Source organism: Leptodactylus fuscus, chromosome 4 (genome assembly GCF_031893055.1).
Source record: "Leptodactylus fuscus isolate aLepFus1 chromosome 4, aLepFus1.hap2, whole genome shotgun sequence".
In the NCBI taxonomy this organism is placed as follows: Eukaryota; Metazoa; Chordata; class Amphibia; order Anura; family Leptodactylidae; genus Leptodactylus; species Leptodactylus fuscus.
In genome coordinates, this window is record NC_134268.1 from 113,696,648 (window position 1) to 113,715,358 (window position 18,711).

Consider the following 18,711-nt stretch of genomic DNA (forward strand, 5'->3'; position numbering starts at 1 on the left):
CACATCCATAACTCCACATTAATTATCTGCAGGCAATATCTGCCAAATAGGGTAACTTCTTACCAAATCACACATTCTGTGAATAGAGTTTGAGTTAAACATAGTCTAAATAAAATATGATCACTACAATCATTAGAGTATACTAAATCAGTGTAATAATAGGTAATTTTCTATGGCCTCATTCAAATACATAGCAGTATTGAAATGGCTTCCAAATAAATTCAAAATACATTAAAATACAATAGAATACTGTATATTTTATATTCACACACACAAATACATAAGTTGCAAACAAATTCTACAATATTTTGTCTATTAGCAAATGAATTTATATATTCTGCCACTTGCTTTATTCTAACCACTAACATACTGTCATACAAAGCCAGACTATGGTGTAGCTGGGATTAGTTTTTTCCCTGCTGGCACAAAGTTTCTAAGCATGATTCTCTCAGCTGAATACCATCTGCTTGCTCATAAGATATGTACTTAACATGTCTTTCCTATTCTGAACTCTTTCCATTCCAGATATAAAGGTTTTAATGCCCAATTAAAAAAACATCTGTAGAATGTCTGTATAAGGCAGACAACAGAGATCACTTGTTTTATTTGCTGCTTTTGAGAAGTATTTCACATTATTATACTCAATAGTTACACATGCTCATAATGGCTACATTCTAGTCCTCAATGTATTATTTACTGTAAAAATATAAAACTATAAACTGCATAGCAAAGTTTCACGTATATCCTTATAACAGGTGCAACCCAATGCTGCTATAATTCAGTATATAACTGACATCAATATGCTCCTGTTCTAGTTATAGTATTTCTTAATCTAGGCTGTGGTGCATTGCTAAATTCAATGAAGTAGGTGTTTCAACAACATATGTAGAGATGGGCTCCACACTTGCTGAAACTTTGTTACTCGTCCTCCAGCCCTTAAATACCCACTTTTCTTTACCTCTGCACACTCTGGGCCCCCAAGTTTATGGATTGAAAATGGGGAAATAAATCAAGGCCTTAGGCGATACATCCAACATCGCAGGAGACCTCACTGAGAAAGCAGAGAAGGCTTAAATAGTGAAGACTGAGTGGAGGCCTGAAAGTTAGCAAATTGCTATTATTGCAGCAAAGCTAGTTCCGCCTTCCATAACATGCTTTCAGCCACAGTAGGTAGAATGCTGCAGAACTTATAAGTAGCGATGATTCAACATGGCCAGCAAATAGACAAATTTGAGAACAGAGTCAGCACCCTGGAGAACACAGTAGCAGAGCATTGCAGTGATTTGCAGAAAGCTCTGCAGGATAACAAATATCTTATTGTTAAAACAGATGCTCTTGAAAACCTCTCCTGGTGGAATAATTTACATATTGTGGACCTGCAGGGGTCAGATCTCTAGAAAGACATTCTGTACAATGGTGAGATCCAGCTTCTATAGGTTCTTGAACTCCCAGAGAAGGGGAAGGTAGAGAGAGTTCACTAAATATTCCTTGATCCACTATCCTTATGTGGTCTTTGCCAGAATCTTCCTCTAGCTTCGGAGAACCATCCTACACAAATTATCATATAATACCTGATGCTGATAAAAAGTTCATCCTGAGAGCTTTTAAAAAAACCTAATCCCATAATGGGATTTTTTGAGCCAAACCTAGTAGTGGCTACAGAAGGAATAGGAAGTATAAAGGTAGCATTTATACAGGGGTGAACCTAGGGTTTGTGCTGCCTGAGGCAGACGTCAGAAAGCCTCCCCCACCCCCCCCGAAGGAGGGGGCGGGGAAGAGGGGGTGGGGTCGAGAAGAGGGGGCAGGGGCGAGCAGAGGGGGCGGGGGCGAGCGGAGCGAGCATCGTTAGCAGGCAGAGAGCAGGCAGAGAGAGGACCTGCTCTCTGCTAAGTGTGAGGGGCGGCCACTGGAGCAGCGCTGCATCCACAGGGCCGTCCCAATCCACCGCTCGCTTTCCGTGCCAGGCAGCCGAGACGGTGACGCTAAGCCAGTCCAGGACAGCTTGTCCTGGACTGGCTTAGGTCAGCAAAAATGCTGCCCTCCCCCGGGGACCCGGCATGGCGCTGCCTGAAGCAGTCACTTCAGGTCGCCTCATGGGATGTGCGGCGCTGCATTTATACTTCTCTCTTCCACTCAATCCACTACTGGCTGTGGCTCAAAAAACACAGCAAAATCCGCAGCAAAAAAAGTAGCTTTTCCACAATGTGGGGCCTTATCCTATATCTAGAATTGGATTTCCTTCTGTAGTGAGTTACAGAAGGTTTACAGCACTGAATGGATTGACTAGATGTAATTTCTAAAATTAGGAAATGCCTTTACATTACTGGTATAATGGATATGTGCTTTCAGTCAGCACCTGTACTATAAGAGATGACTTTCTAAAATTGAGAACGAAATCTGTACACAGTAAAGGTTATGGTGTGTAAGGATTTTTTTTTTTCCAGATATAATCATACCGATCAGATTTTTCATCTCATTCCTTATATATTTAGGACATTGGATAACTGCCCATAGTACATTGGGTAGTAATAAGGGGACTTTCCACCCAGCAGGGGCCTTACCCTTCATTCACATCTGCTTTCGGTATTCCATTCAGGGAGTCCGCATGGGGACCCCCCCAAACAGAATACTGAACGCACTGCCAGTGAAAGCACACAAACCCCATAGACTATAATGGGGTCCGTGTGCTTTCCGTGTGCTGCCCGCGCCAATCATACGGACAGGAAAGTAGATTGTGAACTACTTTCCTGTCCGCATTATCCCTGTGAAGATCTGGCGGCAAGCACACGGATTCCTATTATAGTCTGTGGGGTCCGTGTGCTTTCACTGGCACACCACTTGCAGTTGTGTTCGGTATTCCATTCGGGGAGGTCCTCATATGGATTCCCCTGGACGGAATCCAAACACAGATGTGAACGAGGCCTTAGTCTCCCTGATTTTTTATGTGTTCAAGCAAATTTAGGCATTTTAATTCATGTCCTTTTATGTAAGTACTTCTTATTAGCTACCGACTTCTTCAATTTCTTTTCCCTTCTTGATTTTTTTTCTAATTGACTTTTTAACATACAGTATTCATTCTTGTGTATACTGAATCCCACATTTTTCTTGGCTCTTGGACAGGGTCTTATTTGTATTATACAGCAGCACACTATGGTATAATAGGGTTGTGGGGGTCACAAGCTGAACTGAACTTTTCGACATTGCCTAGACTATTCCTTTATTATAACATAACTCTCTACATTGGAAATATAAATTTAATGTTATAAAACAAAAAAAAAAAATAAAAAAAATTAAACATATTTCCATTCAAATTGCTAAGAAAAATGTAAATTTGAGAACTGGGGGCCAGTAACTAGAAGTTGTATATATCACTTGTGCATTGTTTCATGAAAATGCCTTCTATTTGTACGGTATTATTAATGTTTTACTTTCAGGTGTCATTTCTTATCTTGATTTACTTGGTAATTATATTTTTGTAGACCGGTTTGCTGTTCCTTCCTGATGTGGAGGTAAAAGTGATAACATTAAGTATGCTTGTTCATTAAATCTGCAGAGGAAGAAAAAAAGTGGTTAAAGTAAACAAACAGGCATTTCTGTTTCCTTAGGACATGGTGAGGGATTAGAAAACATGTCTTCGATTTAATTCCTTACCCTCCCTATTAAGAACTCCATCTGTTCCCTGCAATAGAGCTTGTGATTGGAGTAATATTAGGCGTATGTTAAAAATAGCATTCTGCTCGTGAACTAGAATATTATAAGATAATAAAACAGGATCAACCTTAGAAGTTTTGACTTTAGAATATTTTTCTGTAAAATATACAATTCAATCACTGGAGTTTTTGATATCCACATTTTGAACTACAATCACCAGTGCACAATGCTAAACAGAAGCTCTGTACCATTGAGAACCTTATAATCCCATTATTACTTAGATTCTCCTTGATTTTCAGCAACAAATACTTGAAGACATGCAGTTTATTATCTTCTCTAGTGCTGTGCAGATCATCAGTCTGTTCCAACTCCCTTGTGACAGATACATATTGATATATTTTGCTGAAACTCATACTTAGAATAGTAATACAATAACCGCTTTCCTGCAAGTATTTTCATCAGAAATTCTCTACCTTCTTATTGTACTGCATCAACAGACAATCTTACTTGAGAACAGCATAGCATACTAAGTCACCTGTAGCTCAATAACAGTTGAACAGCTGCAGCATGTCTAGAGAGAGTGTGTGAGTGTGTTAATTCAGTACAATATAACACTAGTATATCTTTCTTTCTATCAGCATACACATGACGCACTTGGTGTGGAGAAGCAGAACGCTCTGTGTTGTTGTGCCAAAGGGAATCACTTTTTGTAACTATGTAAGTATATTGCTCAATTGTTATATATGTTTCCTTTTTATGCTAGTATGCAAGCTTCTTTTTTTATTAAAGTAGGCAAGAATGGATGTTCTTGTAAAACTCAAAGTGTATGTTAGAAAATATGCCTACTTTCTTCCAAAGCATTATTCTTGTCCATGGACTGTGTTATAATTGCAGCTTAGCCAGGGGTGTAAAAAGTAACCGTGGGGCTACGCTCCCCCAGGCATGAACAACTTCAGCAACAGGCTTAGGCTATGGAAAGTTTAATAAATATTTTGGTCTCCCTAATGCACAGGAATAATACACACAGTAATGTCACAGTACAATGATAGCATAATAATGTCAGAATACAGGAATTATGTACATAGTGATGTCAGAATATAGAGATCATGCACATAGTGATGTCAGAATACAGGAATAATGTACATCGTGATGTCAGAATACAGAGATAATGCACACAGTGATGTCAGAATACAGAGATAATGCACATAGTGATGTTAGAATACAGGAATCATATACACAGTGATCCAGTAGTTTGAGTTTGCTTTTACTTTATTTTATAACTGAGGAGTTAGAGGATCAGTGGTGTAAGCAAATTAAAGGGATGGCACAGGTGGGTACCGTGTTCTTGATATAAGATTTTAATTACTTAGATATTGACTACGGCCATGGTTCTGCATTGTTTGCATTTAATGGTCCAGCTTCTAAAAGATACTAGTAGAGGCCATGCTCTGCTGGATTTGATTATTTCTATTAATATGGAACTTGTTGGAAATGTCACTCTTGGTACAGTCTTTGGTAATAGTGATCATAATTAGAGATGAGCGAACAGTAAAATGTTCAAGGTTCGATATTCGTTTCGAGTAGCCCCTCAATATTTCACTACTCGAATCGAATATCGAACCTTATTATAGTCTATGGGGGGAAAATGCTCGTTTCAGGGGTAGGCAACATTCGATGAAATTATACTTACCAAGTCCACGAGTAAGGGTCGGGCTGGGTCCTCCGAGCAGTCTTCTCCTTGCAGCGTCCCCGCTGCATCTTCCGGCTCTTCATTCACTCTGCCAGGCATCGGGCCTGGGCAGAGCCGACTGCGCATGCCCGCACTACAAGTGGACATGCGCAGTCGGCTCTGCCCAGGCCCGATGCCTGGCAGAGTGAATGAAGAGCCGGAAGACGTTGCGGGGAAGTTGCACGGAGAAGACTTCTAAAGGTAGGAGAAGAACCAGCGTTGATTGGCTGACTGTATAGCATTCGGCCAATCAATGCTGGTTCTGCATTAAACTTTTACGTTCGAATAGCGATTGGTACTCGATCGAGTACGAGTATTTTGAATACCGTAGTATTCGATCGAATACCTACTCGATCGAGTACTACTCGCTCTTCTCTAATCATAATCTAATCAGGTGCAAACTAAATTATAAAAACTCACACAAAGGTTAGAAGGGTGAAATATTTCACTTTTAAGCTGAGGCCCCATGTTTTGGAAACACATATTTTTTGTTGCAGATTTTTCTGTGTTTTTTTGTGCCAAAGCCAAAAGTGGCTACAGAGTAATGGGAAATATAGGAATCTCTTTCACTTCTACCTTCTGCTCAATCTATTCCTGGCTTTGCCTCAAAAAACCACAGCAAAATCTGCAACAAAAGATAAGCCATTGAGATATAGTGTAGTTGAAAAAGACCAGCAAGATCTAGGAATATGCAGCCTCATGGTGAAAGGGTACAATATAAATAAAGAAATAAGAGGAAGTGATGTCAGACAGGAAGTGACATCTTCAAAGTGAAAGTAATGGTGTTTATGTGATAGGAGGTGACGTCACTTCTGGTTTCAGCAAGTGAAATTAGAAGTATGGGAAAAAGTATGGGAAAAGGTTTAAAATGTATTTGAAAAGGGAGTAAAACCAATTCCAAGTATGTGGAAACAAAAGGGATTGTAAATAAGGAGCAAAACCAGGAAAAAAAAAAGAAGATCCAAAAGCGGACCAACAAAAAAGAAGAGGGAAAAGGATAAAATGAAATAAATGAGGTGAATATATGGAAAATCGAGAAGGCTTGGGGAAGAAGTTGGAGTAAAGAAAATAACTGGTAAATTCATTAACTGGGTACCACATATCTCCTAGAAAATTACCGTATCTGATAGGGATAAGAGGACCATTTAGGAATTTATGATGCAACGTGAATATTTTTAAAATTTTTATCTGTACACTTGAGATGTAACTCTTGTACATGCATTATGATTCCACGTGGACATATGATTCATTTAAGTTTATTACATATGTGTTAACAGATAAACTGATGAAGGTTTGATACAAGACCAAAATATTTTTTCTGGATGTAAAATAAACATATTCGAGTGCTTTCAAATAAACTATGGTATAAAGGGGGTGCTGCTGCAGGTACTGCAGTAGGTTTGGGCGCCACCTGGCCCCACACAGTGTAATATGCTCCAAATTGGCTCCCACACTGAATAAATATGCTCCACAGTGGTCCCTATACAGTATAAATATGCTTCACAGTGCTTCCCACAGTATAATATACCTGGTGCTATTTTTATACACTCATACCCAAGTATCTAATAATTGGAGGCCTAGGGGAGGTGATGGAAAATAACAAACACTTACCACATCTGGAAATCCTCGCTCCTTCTGGCTCTCTTCAGCATCCTTCTTGGTCCGCTTCTGCGAGCGACTGAAGTTACATGCCCCAAATGTAACTGCTGGTGCTTTTGATTGGGCCTCAGTCACAATCACAGTGCCCAACAGTGATGCTTGGGGCATGTGACCTCAGTCATGGGCCAGAATGGCTCTGAAGAGAATGCTGGGGATGTGTTGGAAGCCCAGGAGAGGTGAGTATAAGTTTTTTGTTATTCACCCCACCCCCCGCTATATACAGACTATAAGATACACCCCCATTTTCCTCTCAAATTTTCGGACTATAAACTGTGTGTTATAGTCCAAAAAATATGGTAGTTTAATTCAGCCTCTAATAGAAGGAACAGCAGTGTAAACTATTAATGTACTTGTTGAACTGTAGTTTTCTTTTGCCTCCATTATTTTAACCAATAATTTATCCCTTAAAGGAATCTAATCTATCTACCATAACAAACACAAATTAGAATTATAGATTGACATATTGTCCCTTGGCTTGTATGCAGTATCTACACATAGAGTTAAAACTAGAGATGAGTGAACAGTAAAATGTTCGAGGTTCGATATTCGTTTCGAGTAGCCACTCAATATTCGACTACTTGAATCGAATATCGAACCCTATTATAGTCTATGGGGGGAAAATGCTCGTTTCAGGGGTAGGCAACATTCAATCAAATTATACTTACCAAGTCCACGAGTGAGGGTCGGGCTGGATCCTCCGAGAAGTCTTCTCCTTGCAGCGTCCCCGCGGCATCTTCCGGCTCTGAATTCACTCTGCCAGGCATCGGGCCTTGGCAGACCCGACTGCGCATGCCCGCACTACAAGTGGACATGCGCAGTCGGCTCTACCCAGGCCCGATGCCTGGCAGAGTGAATTCAGAGCCGGAAGACGCCGCGGGGAAGCTGCACGGAGAAGACTTCTAAAGGTAGGAGAAGAACCAGCGTTGATTGGCCGACTGTATAGCATTCGGCCAATCAATGCTGGTTCTGCATCGAACTTTTACATTAGAATAGCGAGTGGTCCTCGATTGAGTACGAGTATTTCGAATACCGTAGTATTCGATCGAATACTTACTTGATCGAGTACTACTCGCTCATCTCTAGTTAAAACACTTATGGACGTTGGAAGTTTTAGAGAATGTGCAGGAATGTATATTATGGATTGTCATATATTCTGTATGATATGCAAGTATTATGGCATGATCATATGACAACCAGTTAAAAGGAGTCTACCTCCTCCACTAAGCATATTCAACCATTACCATTGCATTGCAGACCATATTACTATGATAGGCAACATACCTTTGCTATGTATGTCATTTTTGTTGATTTGGAGAAAATGTATATACACAGGGTTTAGAGTCCTGTTTCAACATCTAATCACACAAGGGTACTCCATTTTAGACACAAAAATAATAAAACCTAACTTTTATTGGCTATAGTTAAAAATCTACACACAGTGATCATTCCAAAATAAATAAAGTGAATAAGGTGACTAAAAACAAATGACTGATACTGTTTTATGGTTGGTACAATCACCATGTATTGCTAGGTGGTATCGTCCGTATCTTTCTGTGTCACTCCCTTCCAATATATTGTTTGTTAGGGGAGTTTTAATGAACGGCATAACAACAGATGGTTTCCCAGCAAAACTCTTATCTAGCAACTAAATAATGATTCTTATTGTAAATAGGCAGGTATATATGTATATACAATTGTGTATAGTGAGTAGTGGAGACTAGGGTTAGATAATAAGTCAGGTCAACCTATAGCTAATCTTATGACTCCCCCAAGTAACCACACTATGTACTCAGCTGTATAGTAATTTCTATACTCTGGTGCCCTGCCTATTACTGCAGCGATAACTTAACATGATGGTTGGCTTCCTCTACGCGTTTCGCCGCTATGGCTTATCAGGAGGATCATTATTGCTAGAGAAACGATGTATTGCGGTGAAAACCGCACTTCCTGGGGCCTCAGTGGTAGACCCCAGTACTTGTGTAGGTATGACACTGAGCGTTGTAGGGACGGGCTTTAAATAGTGTTGAGGCCGATTTGGAGAAAAACAACTGATTTGGCATACTGGGGGCGGGCATTCAGCCCTGAGATCACTGCTCTTGCCATTCAATAAGGGTGGATGATGTCGTAGCAGTAGGAGGATGAACTTACCGCATAGGGTGGATCAGGCAGGAGATGGTTGGAGTATAAATGGCAAAAGTAATTCTCCAGGAGTCAAAGGCTCGCCCATGTGCACCAACTGCCTCACTTCAGAGGTGTTTTTCTCCACACTTACATAACAAAGATCTGTTGTTTATCACTGTAATGTGCTGGTGGTGACAGTTGAATATGCTTGGAAGAGGTGGTAAGCTTCCTATAAATGGATGCAACTAGATCCCATTCCTACATAAGGTCAGTTAGCATTTACATGAATAATTACACTCCTCAACTTTTATGACTAATTTAAGACATATTGGGCTCTCCTAAAATGAAAATAAAAAAATGGTGGATACGTTTGAAGAGGAAAAAGTGAAGAAAAAAGTTCTTGGCTTGACCTGGGTGACCCTCATTGCACTCTTTATTGAAGAATAGTCAGAATGTGAGGGGATAGCATATGACACATTTTCCAAAACCTGCCCTGGGCTAAACTTGTGGCTGCTCTGTTTATATAACCAAGAGGTAAGACCCCAGGAGGTGAAGTCGAATTCTTTAGAAGATGCTGACCATTATCGACTTTATAGTTAGGCTGGAGAAAACTTTACACTATAATGCTTTTACAGTTGCTTGTCTTTCAGAAATTAATTGGGAATGTAATACTGTACTTCAAAACACACTCCGTTTTTTGTTGTATGAGGCTACAGATAACATTTTTGTATTATCTGCCTTTTAATCTTTAATAAATCTCAACTGCAGAAAAACCTTTTGATACATTTATTATAGTAAAAATGTGCACAACAATGGAAAGCTATGGCCATGATTTTATGCTCCAATAACTTTAATCAAGGTTGGTTTCTACACTTTGATGTGCATTGGTCTCTTGGTGAACTACAAAAGGATGCTCAGCTTTTAGAGAGAAAATCTTCCTGCAAGGCTTTTACTTGTAGTAAATATGCTCTCGCTGGATTAGATTGTATGTCCAGAGACTAATGTTGCAACTGCAAGAAAATGTTTTCTTATGCACTTAGCTTAATCTCACTTTACAAAATGTTGTTTAGAGTAGCATGCTGCTGACAAAGTATTACTTTGGAATAAACATTAATACCATCTTATTCTGTTTTTATGGTGTTCATTTTTTGTAATTGGAATCTCATTATTGAGTTGTCATGATCTGGTTCATAAAACTTTATAGTTTTGTTTTTCATGTTGCACATACATAAACGCTATATTGTTTATTTCATATATAATAAAACACTTTTACAGTACATCCTGCAGTGCTCTCTTGTTTTGCACTATTCAGCAATTGCGTAGTTTCTAGTCTCTTTTTAGCATGACTTATAAGTTCATTAAAAAGAAAATTGGGCCTACTAAAGTATCCCTGAAAGTGTTTCACAATTAATAGATATTGTGCATAAGTCATTGGTGCTTTAGAAGTATTATGTAGAACAATAAGGGGATAATAGAGTTCAATATAAAACAGAGCAACAAAAGTTGTAGAGAACAAACACAATTCTACAGTTAAAGGGTGCTAAGACCCATTTTTTAAAAATCCCTTGTTAAAGAGATTGTTAGGTTGAGAAAATCCAATTTAGAACAGACACGATGTCTGAAAACCCCAATGGCCTGCCTTTTGTTTGCCCAATTCGGTTCAGAGAGGTCTTTTGTTGTTCATGTAAATTACAATATTCTAAGTCAAGTTGGTGGTAACATTTGCATCAACATTAGCCCCTTCCCACTCCACGCTCTACTATTATGTCATGCTGAACGTATAGTTAAAGCTCAGCACAGTAATAGTTCTTGTGCTATTGGCATTACAGCGTTGTACTGACTTCCTGGTCTCAGCTCGATTGTACTTTGACTGTGGTGGATTAACTCCCCCAAATGCTATGATCAATAGCAATAATGGCATTTGAGTGGTTGAAGGGCAATATCCTCCGTCCCACCACTCCCTGGGTCCCCCAGTATGAGCTTTAATGGGGTTTGAGGGGTTGCCATGGCAGCCAGGAGGCCTTCTGTCCCCAATACACTGGAGATTAGCAGATCTAAGTCCCATTGTGAAACACGTAAAAAAAAACAAAAAAAAAACACCTTTCACTAAAAACAAAACATAATGTAAATTAAAAAAAATTGGGTATCCTTATGTACACACTATCCAAATATAGTGTTATTTATCCCCTACGTAATAAAAAAAAAGTACTAAATTACACAAATTAATGTATTTTGGTCATGTTACTTCTTCATAAAAATAACAATAAATAGTGATTAAAAAGTCATAAATATAGGGGGCCACATGGTGGCTCAGTAGTTAGCACTGAAGCCTTGCAGCGCTGGAGTCCTCGGTTCAAATCCTGCCAAGGGCAAAAAAACATCCGCAAGGAGTTTGTATGTTCTCCCCGTGTTTGCGTAGATTTCCATCCCATACTCCAAAAAAGACATACTGATAGGGGAAAAAAATGTACATTGTGGGCTCTATGTGGAGCTCACAATCTACATTAAAAAAAAAAAAAAAAAAAAAAAGTCATAAATATAAAAAAAAAACTTACAACTTGCCCCACAAATTATAAAATTGTGAGATTTTTCACATGGACCCTGCAAAAATAACTAAATTGACAGTAAAATAAAAAAAAGTTATGACGTTGGAAGGAGGTCAAGGAATATACAAATAAAGTCGCTGAGCAGTAACGTTCAAACTACCCTGCCTCCTTAAGGGTAAGTTCACACAATGTACAGTAACTTTGAGCGTGATCTCGCACGTATACACGTGCCAGCAGATGACGCCCCCAAATTCTCCCATTCATTTCAATGGGAGTTAGGAGCGTATATGGCGCGTTATTTTGCGCCCGTGATTTTGCGGCCGCAAAATCACGGGTGCAAAATAATGCGGCGTATACACTCCTAACTCCCATTGAAATCAATGAGATCTTTTACGGCACGCAAACTTTGACACACCATATACGTGCCAGATGACGCTCAACGTTACATCGTGTGAACTTACCCTAAAGGGTAAAAAGGGCTTATATCTTTGGAATGGTTGAATGGATCTAAATAAGCAAAACACCAAAATACTGAGGCTGGCAGTGCTTATCAGATGATGGATGTCATTGGGCCTTTAATGGAATTCTGAACTTGAGTGGTATTGACATTGATAGTGTTGACATTGATACTCATCTCATTGCTAGGGTAAAGAGTTGCTAGAAATGCCACTTGCTCAGAAGGACCAGTCTCATCTTGCATTACACAGATGACCCATGGATTAGGTTGTCCAAGTTTTTCTTGGAAATATGTCTCCTAAGTTAGCACAAAGGGGTGTTAGCTGTCCTATTTGTGTCTGTGTATCCACTGGTCAATCAGTGGAGGGTATGATATGAAATGCAGACTTTCAAGAATTTTATTAGCATGCTTTGATATTATTTTCAACAAGATTTGTGAGGAATTGCATTTGTTAACCAAACTTTAAATAATTTAAGTATGGACATATGCAGATGTGTGAGTCTACTCTACATATATCTAAAGCAACTTGAAAATAAACTAAAGACCTTAGGTCTTCCCACATTCTGTCAATCAAAACTCATGCTGAGGTTATCTATACTCACGCAGAGTACCACTAAATACTCCTGTACTTGTGGTTTCAAGTTGCAACTTCCCAGGTATAACATAAGCAATAGTAACAAGATACATATAAGAATGAGTAAATAGGTTCTAAATAAACCAGATTCAACCCAATTTAAAAAAAAAAAAAAAAAAAAAAAAAAAAAAAAAATCAGTTAAGTTGCATAATGGCCTAGAGGACAGAGAGGGCCAGCAGCTTGAGGCAGGAATCGTAATATTTTATGTCTCCTGTTTTGAGATAACCACCTAAAATTGTATTAGAAAGTGGTCTTCTAGATTTTCTCAAAGAAGGTGGCTAATATCAAAAACTGAAAATCTGTCACAGAAAATCTGGTCTCCTCAAAGAGTTGGCCTTTTGGAGAGCAGTCACTTTATTTTATTCAGAAGATGAGAGCATCACATAATGTTGCAGCCACCTCCTGTTTTAAAGCACTGCTGGATGTGGCCCAGCAACATGATATGGCAGATGTTAGCAAGGGAGGGAGGAAGTGTACCAAGAAAGGAAAAATGGAATAGTATGCATTTTCCAACTACAGCTTGAAAAAGTTGTTGTAGAGAGTACTATGCAGTTTTGGAGTTATTCTAAGGTCAGCAGAAGCTCTGTATGAAAGGGAAAACAGGAGTGGTTTATACATAGAGAACACATGTATAGGGACTATGTATGATAGTTTGTGTTGGGATGTAGAATATTTAAAGTGAACCTGTCACCAAATTTTGGCATATTCACCTTATGACATTCCAGCAGAAACTCTCCTGCAGTCTAGCAGAAGCAGGTCAGACCCTGAGGAGAAGTTAGAAGTGGTTTATTACCATAAAATGTTTACAGGATGCCTCCCACTATAGCACTTTTAGATCAGCTTTGGCAATGACTTTGTCAATTTGTAGGCTGTTTTTACTTGTAACTGGGGCTTTCATGAATGCAGTGAAAAAACGCAATGCAAAAATAGTAAAGTGTGAATGTTCCCCAGGGGTATTTTATGATTTCATGGTGGACATACAGTATGTATAACAAAAAAAAAACAAAAAAAACAAACATATAAAATAGTTAAAATACAAATAAAAATGTATTCTCCTCAATGAAAAAATAAAACAAACAAAAAAAAAATCTCTCTGGTCATTAAGGGATTAAATCTGTTACCCAAGGTGTGCATAGGGACAGCTTTAACTTGGGCTCTTTCTCATATGTAAATACTTTATAAGCTTTAAAATGTGCCTCCAAAGATGCTCTTCTGTCTTATCTGACAATACTGGTAGAAAGACACGTCTGCACAGCGAACGGTACAGTTGCTGAGTTAATGTGATGCCCTGCGAGTATCCTGGATAAGGTTCTAAAACCTCAAACCCAACCTGGACATGATACTCATAGGTGTTCATATGATATGATTGACTCTGTAACTGTCCATGCAGTCTCCACATTAACATCTCCCCCCAGTTTTCACTTACTAAACTATTTAATATTCCATTATATACTTATAGGGGTTTCTCATCTCCCTGTTTCAGCAGCTTTGTCTGCTGTCTCATCTTCTCACTTCCTGCATCTCCCCCCTTCACCCAGCTTGCTGAACAAGACACTATGAAGTATTGAAATACTTATTATAATTACTAGAAATCTAATAAAAATGCATATCAGATAATATGCAGAAGCTAGTAGAGAAGGACAAAGTGTCATCTCTGTGTTTACATAGAGACAGGGCTTTATCAACAAACTTCAATAAGCTGAACCATTGTCCTGCCGTGAAGACTGTAGATAACAGTGAGTGAGTGACGTCACTTGTCCTATCACACAGGTCCGGCACTATGGAAACGACTGTAAATACTGGGAGGAATAAGTTCACATAGCAGGAAAACAAAGTGATATTGCAAAAGCAATATATTTAGGAAAAGTCTTCAGTTTACATAAACTACCAGTATAGATTTTTACTATATAGATATAGTAAATTTTGCTATTTTGAGATCAATGGTATCATGGGATCAAAATTTATTTCAAAATTTTCCTTGTTTGTGTTTTGCCAATAGAACCCTTATTTGCAACATATAAGGCAATGGAAAGAACGGCTCAATATAGCAATATTTCTAATCAAGTTGATTTATTTGCAGCTATTAAAAAAAGTTTACTTAAACAGCTAGTTTTAGAAATTTATTTCTAGTGCCTAGTGATCGCAGTGTGCGTATAGAATGCCTAACAAACACATTGCATAAAAAAGTATTTATTATGGAGTGTGAAAGAGTCCCTGATGAATAATTACTATACAATGGAAAACTTAAGTATATTTTGTTGGCTTTGAAGAAGAAACCTATTATACTGCCAATTGTCCTTGGATTAATAATGCACTCGTAGATTTCAGATAAAGGCATTTATATACTGAAAATTTCTATAATGCAACATAATATCACAAGCACAGTCCCAAATTGACTTAGTTTAATATCAATATATTCTAGAAATATTAGTGTTTTGGGCACTTGGGACTCTTCTGCATCGTCTCAGCAACGTTATACCTTCAATTGTTTCTATTCTATTCATTCACATATATCTTTATATATCTTATTAAAATGCATTTCCTGTAGTTTATCTCTCCTCACTATAATTTTTATGATTTGAAAAAAAAAATCTGTCGTGTCACTATATCTACTTTACTACATTTCTCTATAGTCTATGCAAAGAGTAACATTCATTTTGTGTTATTGCAGGAATCCACTGGCAAATTTCATTGTGAAGAGAACATTGCCAGTTGAAGAAATACTTTTCATGTGCATTTTACAACAGTAGAACTTGTATGCTGAGGAAAAGGTGCGCATCAAGCTGGATCTTACAGTTTTACAGCAAGTGTTGGCGTTTTAACTACCAGGCTGTAGGGACGTTTTTTCCAATGCTTACAAGGAACTGCTTATCGCTGCTTCTTTGGTTCCTTTTTGATGGAGGTCTTTTAACACCACTGAATTCCCAGCAACCACCACAAACTTCAGCATCCAAGCAAAAAGAAAATGTTATCACAATGTCGGGAAGGAGATCAGCAGCACAAAGAGTTAAACGTGGTTGGGTATGGAATCAGTTCTTTGTTCTTGAAGAATACATGGGATCTGAACCACAATATGTGGGAAAGGTACAATTTTTATATAACCGTTCATTTCATAATGTTAATACCTGCAGGCATAGAAGAGCTTAAAGGAGTTGTCCAGGGTGGTATTAATTTACTTGCCTGGTCCTGAGGATGAAGATGATGGACTCAACATTACAACCCCTAGGTCATGTGATCTGAGACAGAGTTTGGTGTCCTGAGTCGCTCTATGCCCCCTCCTTCACTGAGCTACATCCCTGGGATTAGTTAAGTAATTTCATACCCCCAGATAACCCCTTTAACTGGTGGATGTAGAGAACTAAAATCCACATTTAGGGCTAATTCAGCCATAATACTGTCATATGATACATATTGTATTTTGTATACATATTGCAAATGCCAACTCTTGTATAGGTTTTATGACCCAAACTAAGGGATTCAAATTAGCCCTTACCAATGTACAATATTTGTGCCCCTTTAAGTGCATTTACTTCAAAATGGTGTCTAATTTGCCATAAGACAAAGACATATTTAGAGATGAGACAAATTTGCGATGCACAAGATGCCTCCAAAATGTATGTCACAAAATAACAATAGAGGTGATCAAACTAATTCATAACGAGACAGATTTGACCCAAATTTTCTTTTTAATTAAACTGAAACCTTAGTGATTCATCTTAGAGGAACTAAAATGTCTTCTGCGACACTCATTGCTCCCTTAAAAACTAAGGGAGGAGGTAAGTTTCAGTAATGTGGCTAATAATAGCAGGGTCAGCTATCTTGTGAGTGGGGGTGGTAGAGAACTGGGCTCAGAGAGCACAAAACAATGGAAGGCATGATGTGGGATATCATCTCTGTGATCCTACATTGTTATTCAAAGAATAAAGAAAATATTAAAGAAAAAAATGCAGTGTGGCACCACCAAGAGAGATGAACAAAAGAAAATGTCCGTTTCAGATATTTCTCTTTTCCAAAACAGCAGCATCCATACAAATGGGTCCAGATAAAATAAAAAAACATTATGACAGCGGTAATAATAGCAAAAGTAACAGCTGTTTCACACTTAGAGCGCATCCTTGTGACCACAAAACCAATAAACCATGTATTTATATGTATTCACTGGCATTCCTCCTGCATCGGCGCCTGGAAATGACATCAAATGACGTCACCACCCTCTAAGTCAAGGGTGAGCCATGCTGTGAATGAGGTTGGGACGGTATTACTGAACAACGTGTTCAAGACACAATCACAGGTGTGCCCTGATGACATGCCCCCAGGTACACCCCGAAGCACCGTACCGTACCAGCCTAGCAGCAAACATCCTATACTGCCTGGCAACCTCCAAAAAATCCCACTTCAAAAAACCCATGCCATTGCACCTTTCAATTTAAACTGTTCACATCAGTATATATTTATAGCAAATACGTTTCGGGAAAAGCAATGTGTCAAATTCTATACTTCTTGTTAGTTGAACCAAATCTACTATGGCAAGACTATAAACTTTGGCACAGTTTGCACCATTTCTGCCATGTCCTCCTCGTAATATCAATGACAGACAAAATTTACTTCTATGGAAACATACAATTGCTTGGCACATGAAGCTTATTACACAGAGGCATATTCCTTTAGCATTGACCTTTGTTTGTATTTATTAGCCATCTGACGGTTGGCCTTTCTATACATAAGTTATACTGCTCCACACAATCACAACTACTTTGAAATAGCCTTGAACTGGAGCCAACGTCTTTCGAAGGCTGCTTCAGGCAAAAGAAACTTGTACAGAATGATAAGGCAGTCAGGTCTTGTGTAGGGCATGATTGGGGAAGCAACAGATTGTCGCTCTCCAGGTAATATGTACAGTATGCTTAAGGCACATAACTGCAGGGTTAATATTGCTTCTTAAAACAAGTCAGACAAGCTTTACATCTCCCTTTGAATGGTCCCTTGAGAAAAAAACAGTTAGGATCTTACATAAAATACAGCAGACAACATTTCTAGGACACAATGACATTTATCTTAAAACAGAGCAAGATTCTTTTTTCTTACCTTTAATGCAGAGATATTGTTAAGAAAGAAATTGCCTCATGATTTCTAAAAGAATATGTGGAGAAGTAACACCATATGTTCCTTTTGATTTTAAGATTTTTCTGTACTGTCTTTAATTTACCACTGAATTAATTATGACTATTGGTACACCTTTGACCCCACACGCCTATTGTCACATCATCCCTGGTTTTATTAGTAAATTGCATTTTAGGGCTAATATCTATTTTAAAAAAATTCAGCGGTTTAATTCTGGCAGGGAACCCACAATAATGGCCCCTTTACTGTCCCCCACACAGTATAGTGCATCCTTTATTGGCCCCAACACAATAAAACACCCCTTACACTGGTAGCCACATAGTATAATTCTTCCTTTATTGGCCTTACATTCAGTATATTGCCTACTATTCTGGCCCCAATACATTATATTGACTCATTTCTCCTTTTTTTGGCCCATATATAGGATGCTACCACCCACACAAAAATTCCCCCATTTACTGGCCCCAACACAGTATGTTTCCTTATTTATTGTCCCCCATGCAGTAAGTGTGCCCGTTACTGGCCCCCAAAGAGTGACACTAAGGTGTTACCTACTGGATTAGTATAGCAGATAAAGGCGGATATTCATTTACGCATCCACATTTCTGGCCACAGACCCCTCCACTTCAGCTCTAGCCTGTTGCTGTATATTGACCCCTTCCCGCCGATGGCATTTTTTGATTTTTGTTTTTCGTTTTTGACTCCCCTCCTTCTAAACCCCATAACTTTTTTATTTCTCTGCTCCCAGAGCCATATGAGGTCTTAATTTTTGCGGGACAAATTTTTCTTCAT

The 18,711-nt window shown here is 38.6% G+C and overlaps 1 protein-coding gene across 1 annotated transcript in view; it reads left to right on the top strand.

Moving 5' to 3' along the window:
- Positions 1-4,084: 4,084 nt before the first annotated feature.
- CDH12 (cadherin 12) overlaps positions 4,085-18,711 on the top strand; it is a 251,513-nt gene continuing 236,886 nt past the window's right edge. Inside the window, exons 1-2 of the mRNA XM_075270977.1 lie at positions 4,085-4,368; positions 15,470-15,882. Of these exons, the coding sequence (XP_075127078.1) occupies positions 15,556-15,882 (327 nt within the window). The 5' untranslated portion in view covers positions 4,085-4,368; positions 15,470-15,555. The remainder of the gene's footprint in view (positions 4,369-15,469; positions 15,883-18,711) is intronic.